This window comes from Nanorana parkeri, unplaced genomic scaffold (assembly GCF_000935625.1).
Source record: "Nanorana parkeri isolate BGI_ZX_2015 unplaced genomic scaffold, ASM93562v1 scaffold369, whole genome shotgun sequence".
Lineage (NCBI taxonomy): Eukaryota > Metazoa > Chordata > Amphibia > Anura > Dicroglossidae > Nanorana > Nanorana parkeri.
The window spans coordinates 324,863-333,480 of record NW_017306637.1 but is presented as its reverse complement, the minus strand read 5'-3'; the positions used below and the strand labels follow the sequence as shown (position 1 = coordinate 333,480).

The 8,618-nt window shown below is 46.2% G+C and overlaps 1 protein-coding gene across 1 annotated transcript in view; it reads right to left on the bottom strand.

The window, feature by feature from the left end:
• Positions 1–1,067: 1,067 nt before the first annotated feature.
• Positions 1,068–8,618, bottom strand: part of GLT8D2 (glycosyltransferase 8 domain containing 2) — a 22,214-nt gene continuing 14,663 nt past the window's right edge. The window contains exons 9-10 of the mRNA XM_018558932.1: positions 4,315–4,427; positions 1,068–1,249 (exon numbers count right to left, since the gene is read on the bottom strand). Of these exons, the coding sequence (XP_018414434.1) occupies positions 1,083–1,249; positions 4,315–4,427 (280 nt within the window). The 3' untranslated portion in view covers positions 1,068–1,082. The remainder of the gene's footprint in view (positions 1,250–4,314; positions 4,428–8,618) is intronic.

Below are 8,618 nucleotides of genomic sequence, written 5' to 3'. Positions count from 1 at the left end.
CCTGAAAAATAGATGGAAGTGCATTTCCTAGTATGTGAGGGCGTGCTTATAGGTTCATAACTGTATATCTGCAGTGTGAGATCTAAGGCACTGATACCTGTGACTGCTAGTCTAGTGGGAGCTGGGCCCATAAAGGCAAAGGGCTAACCACCATATTATATTGCCTGTGGTCTCCCTGCAGATAATCTTTCCCTATTACTGACTTACCATGTCTTGTTCTGTAGGGAGGTTGCCATATTGTTAGAGGCAGCGCTTTGCTTCCTCATGTCAGAGCCTTCAGAAGGAAGTGAGCAGTACGGTAATGACATGACCAAATCAGCTAAGACTATCAGCCAGAGGCATAGTCATCTTAAGACAGAGTAAATAAGAGAGCAAATGTATACAGTATCTTTCAAAGGTAAGCCTGCACAATTCTACCAATTTAAGGCTGAATATTCCATTTCTGGCTTCAGCCTAAGTATGAGTGGTTCTCTTTACACATAACAGTATATTCATAAAAACCGAGTCAAGATCTACCCCCCCTCACCCATCCTATTCACAGTATTTTTGTAACACTTGAACATAACTTGTGTTTCCAAACCTGGTGAACTACTACCACTCGTCATTCAACCATCAAATAACAGAGTCGTTATTAGCCAACACGGTCCTTTGCAATTGACCATTGCAAGCTAGGTGATGTGGTTTAATTTGGCTCTGCACAAAGGAACAGATGTGCAGATGAGCACAGATACTTGTGAGCCCGATCATGCACCTGCACTTTACTAGTTGTGTTCATATACACTGTTCACTTTACAGAATCCTTTTAAGATATTACTGACCTCTTATTCTAAAAATGTCAGTTGCATAGTTGCCATGCTGTCGCTTTATGACTTTTGTCACATACCCAGACCAAGGAAGTGGATAAGGACGTCTAACGTTTCAGAAAGTATTCAAGACATTTGGTGAGGACAAGAGCCAGCCAAATAGCATGTTCAGAAGGGGGCCTGCAATGGTCAATGGCACTCTCTCATGACATATTTGTTTAAGTACATGTACTCTTTAATGCCTAGCTAGTAAACGGTCTTGGGTGAGCTGGCTGTGGTTCACAGTTTGTGGATCTGGAACTTTCCCGTGGGGTCTGGAATAAACCATTTCTCCCATAGTTTGCTGTGTGAGCTAGGGATCTGCCATGGTTTGTATCTTCCATTCCAGTGAAGCAGCTTGGCATCCTTAAGGACACTCTGAGAAATCTGATCATCTGGACTCCATCCTGCAAAAAATGAAAACAGAAACAGATGGCCATTTAAAGTAAGATTTTTTATAACGCTTATCATTTATATGACCGTTGCCAGACACATCTTAAGTCAGCTTGTCACAAATATTTGTATTTGTGGCAAAATATCTCCCATGTTTATGTTCTCCTTAATAACTTGTTTCTCTGGAAAGCTCTTCAGTTTTCGAATTGTAAGTGTAGGTGCTTCATAAGCTTAGGATCCAGTGGCTCTTAGGACAGTGGAGGAGTAGCCGGAGACTGATGAGGTAATCTCTCTGCTCACTATGCTCTCTCTTCCTTTCAGCATGTTACCAGTCAACATATTTGTATGCAGCCCACTTGATTGGCTCCCAGCCCCGTCACTCCCTTTCCCAGTATGTGTACTGCTGTTCAGGAGATTGCAATAAGCTGATAAAAAGGTCAAATTCAGGTGCTGCATTTTGTTCAGCTGAAGTTCAGCTTTAGGTGGATTGGAGCAAAAAGTCTTCTCCGTGTCATTGATATCCCCTGCATTGATTTGCAGGGAGTGCCTGTAATTTGGCTCAGAGCAGTCTCCTGAACCAATCACTCTAGCAGGAAACCAGATTTATGTGATGATCTGTACACATACATTGTACAGGATGTCCCAAGATTGCCATTTTGCAACTAAACGACATTTACATTTTTCCTGACCATTCAGAAAATCACAGCAGCTGGAGACAAAAAGAAGTCCAATGTGGGTTTGATTCTTATGCTATGTGCACTCTGCAAGATGATATTTGCTTTGCAACTTCTGCTTTGTGAGTGGTCGCTTGAAGTTGTACTCTTATAGACATCTAGCGAGTTTACTGACCATCCACGTGAGCAAGGTAAGAAAAAATAGAAAGATTAATCCCTGACTTGGTGGTGCAGGGGAACATGTTAGGATAAAGGTGTAAAAGCTGCCACTGCTGATTTGTTTTCATAGACGCTGTGCTCAGGGCCGGATTTTCCACATGGCCATCCGAGACCCGGCCTCGGGGCAGCAGGGGTGTGGAATTCCTATCTCCCGACGCCTGGGACATGTAGTTGCGGGTGGGTAGTTGTTTTCTACATTTAGCCCTGCTTTGGGCAAGCATGGCTAAATGTACAGCGGGGAAGCCACCGCTTGTTTTGTATAAGTGATCTTGGCGATGTCGTCGAGATCACTTATATGCAGCCTGCATAGAGGGGAGCGCATTGAGGAACCTGGCATTGGGGCAGCAGAGAGAGTAAATCCAGCCCTGGCTGTGCTGTTACCCTTATACTTGCATCACTGCTTCTTCTGAGGTTTTCAGCTGCTGCCAGAGAAATGTCAGTTTAAAGTGACACTACACTCATTAGTTACATCTTAAAAATGCATTCAAGTACCTTAACTATTATTTGTGTATCGCCCAGCTATAGATCCTCAAATCATCTCTGAATTGGTGCTGGTTACTATTGTTCCCCATGGTTCCTGTGTGTATTGTAAAGTAGTCACTGCTCCAATCTCACTCCTGTGATGGACTACAATCGCAGTACAAATTAGCTAACTAAATGTGAGATTGTAGTCCAGCACAGGAGTGAGCTTGGAGCGGTGGCTACTTTACAGCACACACAGGGACCATGGGGAACAAAAGTAGCCACCCTCCACAAGAAAGGACAGCGTCAGCACCAATTCAGAGATGATTTGAAGATCTGCAGCTAAATGATATACAAGAGCTACAGTTTTGTTAATAGTTAAGCGGTCTAGACAAAAGAAAAAATTCCCGCCGCCCGCCAGCTTATCAGGCTCTCACTGCAAGTAACAGCTGTGCTCTGGAATGTAAACAAAGGGGAGGAGCAAGTCTTGAAATCACATGACTTGCTCCACCCCCTTGACTACATTCCGTGACATCTCTTGGTCCCCTTATTGTATGTAAACAAAGGGGCGGAGCAAGTTCCTGACTTGCTCCACCCCTTTGTTTACATTACAGAGCAGAACTGTCACTTATGGCGAGAGTTTGTCAGGTTGACCTGGGGTTTACATCGATGGACATATTTTTTGGGGGCGGGTTTAATAAAGAACTTGTCAAAAACCATGTGTTGTGCCTTTATGAAAGGGGGTACCCATATTCAGATAAGCCCCCCGCCTGTAGATCCCCACAACTATTCCGGGCCAGGGTTGTGAGGAAGAGGCCCTTTTCCTCATCAACAAGGGGACAAGGTGCTTTGCCAGGGGGTCCCCCCTGGTGCATCACCCTCCCCGTGTTGAGTGTATATGGCCTGGTATGGTGCAGTGGAAGGCGTGCATGAACTTCCCCTGCTCAGATCAAGGGTCTGGTAAGGGATCATATATTTATATAGTTTGCCTGCTGAGATTGCTGCTGGAATTCCCTGAAAACTTTGGAGACAGAGCGAATACATCCCATAAAGCAGTGACTTGTGTTCAAGCTGAACTCCAGGCAAACATCTAATTACACTGCTAAAATATATATATATGAGATCTGTTTTACCAGCCAAAGGATTTATATTTTTGTCCATCGAGTCCTGAGATTTACGCAGCTCTGCAGGACAACAAAGCCAGCCTGCAGACCTGATTTTTTTCTTCTGCAGTTAAGACAACTAGTCTTGTCCCCGCCTCCAGCTCAGATTGGACAGTGAAGGAGTAGACGCAAACTGATGAGCTCATCTCAATGTCTCTCTGCTCTCCATTTTTATCAGCATGCTACTTGCGAGCATAAAAGCACAGCATTTCCCTCTCCCAATCAGAAGACTGCTGTACAGAGGATTGCAAGAGGTCAAATTCACGTATTTACACTAGTTGCTTTTTTTTTTAAATGAACACATACCTGCATCAACTTGTATTTTTTTTTTTTTATCTACCAAGGGTTCAGCTTTAAAGCGTGGTGCTACCCTCTGGCTACACAATGTGGTAGGGTAAACATTACATGAGGGGATGAACAGAATTACAAATATTTGGACGGGTGTTGGAACTGGTTTGGATTGGTTTAAATCCTATTTCAATATTATTATAGTGTATAAAATTGCTGCTGCTTTATTTACCAGACTAGCCTCCAAGCATAATGAAATGACAGTATACTCACCCAGATGTCTGATGTGCCAGTTTGGAGTGATTGAGGAATATTTATCATGGAAGACGATAAGCATGGGAGGAGTAGCTACACCTCCCCCAACAGAACTGCTGTATAGATTCTCTCTGCAAGGAAACACAATATTGCTCAGAAACTGACAGGGTATTGCTCTTCTTTCATACTTACTATGGGGTATATTTATTTATATTTGAATTAAGTGATTTATTCAACAGCTGTGAATGTTAAAACAGAAAAGATGTCCATCCTTCTAGAAAACTAGGGAAAAAACTGAGGCATGCTGGGAGTGGAAGGGGTTATACCTAGCTGTCCAACAGATTTTTAGTTTGTCAGTGTCCAATTCCTGCTGAAGGCAGCACTCTAAACTACTCGTATCAGAATACCTACTGATACTGTTCACGTAATGAACTCCAAGAAACGGCTAAAGCAACCAGGAGCATATAGCGGAAGGGTCAAAGCCAGCAATGTAAGGCATACTGCAAACAGTTGTGTTCTGCCGTATGTCAGTGGCAGGGAAAGGGTTAAATGACACTCCAATGCATCTGTGCACAGTTGTGTGATGCAGTTTAAAAAAATGCTGCATAGCCAATAAAATATGCATTACAGTGTGTTGGTAGCCAATTCAGAATACATTAGCATAACACACTTAAAGAGGAACTAAATTCTGGAAGCTGCCCCCAAAAATGGCAGGCAGAAGGCAAAAGACTAGTCACTAGATTGCCTGTGATCTCCCAGCAGCTGATCTCTACCCCATAACTGACTTGTGTTGTTCTGCACTGTGTCTCTGTATAGAGAAGTTATCAGCACGCAGCGTCCCTTCATCAGGGCCAACATAGTGACACTATGTTCTCCCTGATGAAGGGATCCTGCGTGGTTCCGAAACGTTGGCTTTACTATACATATGACATGATTCTTCAATAAAGAATACTAGGATTTATTTCATCCTAACCACTGAGCCATCACATTCTCAAACAATTCATCCCCACACAGTAACCTCCTCATGTATCACTTGCCCCTCCCTTTTAGATTGTAAGCCCTCACGGCCCGGGCAGAGCCCTCCTTGCCATCTTGTCTTGAATTGTGTTTGTAATGTCTTCCTTATATTGTAAAGCGCTGCACAAACTGTTGGCGCTGTACACTGAGTGGCCAGATTATTATGACCACCCCATCAGTACTTGGGCCACCTTTTGCCTTCAATACTGCGGCGATTCTTTTTGGCATTGACTCCACGAGATGTTGAAAGGTGATGCGAGGAATCTGACACCATGCCTGATGAATAGCACTGTCCAGTTCTGTGAGATTTGATGGTTGTGGAACCAGCTGCCTGCTGGCTCTTTCAACTTCGTCCCACAAATGCTCAATTGGATTGAGATCTGGTGATTGTGGGGGCCACCTAAGCAAGGTAAAGTCTCCCTCATGTTCTTGAATCCACTCCTGCACAATATGAGCACCGTGGCATGGCGCATTGTCTTGTTGGAAGAAGCCATCTCCATTGGGATACGCCATCAACATGATAGGATGAACTTGATCAGCAACGAAACTTTGATATGTTGTGCTATTCAGACGTTGTTCCACACTAATTAAAGGGCCCAAATCATGCCAGGAAAACATGCCCCAAACCATAACACTGCCCCGACCAGCTTGAAGGGTTGTACTCATGCATGTGGGGTGCATGCTTTCATGCTGTTCCCGCCAAATTCTTACTCTGCCATCTGCATGATGCAACTGGAAACATGATTCATCGGACCACATGACTTTTTTCAATGCTCAACTGTCCAATCCTTGTGTTTCTGTGCGAATTGGAGACGTTTTATCTTGTTAACTGCAGACAGCAAAGGTGTTCGAACAGGCCTTCGGCTTCCATATCCCATGCGATGCAGTGTATGGCGAACAGTGCATTCAGAAAACATTTGAGAGGATCCCGATTAAGATCTGCAGTAATTTGATGCACTGTTGCCCTCCTGTTGTCTTGTACCAGTCTTGCCACTCTCCGTTCTGCCCTAACATTGACTAGTCGCTGACGACGATAATTTGCACGTTCAGACCCAGATTTTCGTCTGACAGTCCAGTCTTTAAACACTTTAACAACAGCTGCTCTTGAACATTTAACGAATTCTGCTGTTTCTCTAGTCACCTTCCAGGACAGCATTAGAGATAGGCTCCTCCCACCGGAAACAGGAAACACATCACCCACACCTAGAATAAAAAGAGTCCCAGCCTAGCACACTTCAGTTATTTTGTGTTTCCTCCGGCCGAGCAGGACATCGTCACGTTTGTTATTTTTTTCCTAGGCCTACGTGCTAGTGAGCAGGGGCTTCCCCCCAACATGGTACAGCAGAGGGTCAGTGGACCTGGGGTACCTATGGAGTGGGGCTTCCGGGACAGCCCCAACTGTCCAAGGAGTCAAGAACTGGAAACAGTGCTTGCAATTGCCTATGGTTTCCCGGCATACGAGTATGCAGGACAACCAGCCTGTTGATGTAGTGGACTCAGAGGAGTTCCCCTAGTCCTTAAACCCCTGCTTCAAGTGCACTATAGAGTGGTGTTGGCTGATTGTGGCGCTCCTACCTGATCCTGTTGCCGGGTGCAAGCTCGTCAGTTCTGTGGTGGACAGCGGCATCCCCTGGTCCTGGTCTCTGGGCGTCGGTCGGCCGTTGAAGAGGTGCTGTGCGGCGGCCCTCGTGGAGACAGGAGGAAGAGATGTCAGGGCGGAAGCGGCTGGGGCGTCTGACGTCACTTCCGGGTGCGAGGGTCATATGACCCGGCGTCTCCAAGCCACAGTTAACACTCGGTCACGCTACAGATGGCCAACATAGTGGAAGCAGTGGGTCGCAAGGCCCTTGCGGTGCCCACACACGCAAGGGGGGGGCACCAACGGTGGGGCACAAGAGCTGGAGTCGGAGGGGCCAGGGGGCCCAGCTGGAGACTCAAATACCATGATGGCATCAATTGATCTGGGGGATCCTGGTGCCGGCAGCTCTAAGGTAAGAGAGGGGGAGTTCCCCATTCCTTTTACCGGTTATTTCTCAGTGTTGGGGGCATGAGAAATGGGGTGGACACAGTGTTGGTGTTGGTTTTAACATGGCTTGGTCGTTTTTGTCTTGCAGAGGGCTACTGCAGCAAATCGATCAAGTAATAAGAGATGTGCGCAATGCAATAAGAAGTATTCCTCCACATCCAAAAAACCCCTATGCCAATCTTGCATTGGGGAACTGGTTAAGGATGAATCCTCCACCATGTTCAAAAATCTGTTGGATTCCATGCGGGAAGAAATGATGTCCTCCTTTCAGTCGATCCGCACAGTTATTCCGGAGAGGGGTCTGACTGATAGCCACGCAGTAGCAGTGCCTTCATGTTCAGGGACGCACACTCCCCGTTAGGCGGCCTCATGAGCAAGCAGTGTTTCTGAGAGGGCTGCTACGGTGTCGGATTCTTCCGCTGAGGAGGAAGCAGGGTTAGAGTCAGGAGAAGACACGGGACCATCTCAGGGGGGATATTTGCTCCCTGCGCATGAGACCAACGAGCTCCTCAAGTCAGTATGGGATACGTTGGGTATCTCCGAGGAGCAAGGGGAACTGTCGATACACAACAGATTATATAAAGGGCTACAGCCCATAATGGGGCCGCACGTTCCCAGTTCACCAGTCTATTAAAGACGTGGTGACCATGGAGTGGAAAGATCCGGAGCGGAAGGTGTTTTTTTCCTCCAAGCTAAAAAGATTTCCCTTCAAAGGGGAAGACTCGGAGGTGTGGGAAAAATGTCCCAAGGTGGATGCTTCCCTGGCAAAATTTTCAAAGAACACAGACCTGTCCTTTGAAGATATGGGCCTGCTTAAAGACCCTATGGATAAAAAGGCTGAAGCACTGCTCAGACGGGCTTGGGAAGCCGCGGGGGCCGGGTTCAAGCCAGCGGTGGCTGTTACTTGTATGGCCAGAACATTAGATGTCTGGCTGGCACAATTAAAAGATCATCTGAATGAGGGGACGGACAGGGCCACAATTGTGGATTTTCTGCCAGTGCTAGAAAAGGCGGTAGCCTACATAGCAGATGCTTCTATGGAAGCGGTGAGGATCTGTGGTTGAAGACGTGGCCAGGAGATGTGGCATCAAAGACGAAGCTCTGCGGAATTCCGTTTGGCGGTAACCTCCTGTTCGGTCAAGAACTGGAAACAGTGCTTGACCGATCAGCTGATCGGAAAAAAGGATTTCTCCTCCCCAAAAAACAACAGGGGAAAAAAGGCTTTGAGAGTCAGCGTTATCAGCCGAGTAAAAGAGGTCTTCCACATAAAGAGAGGGGG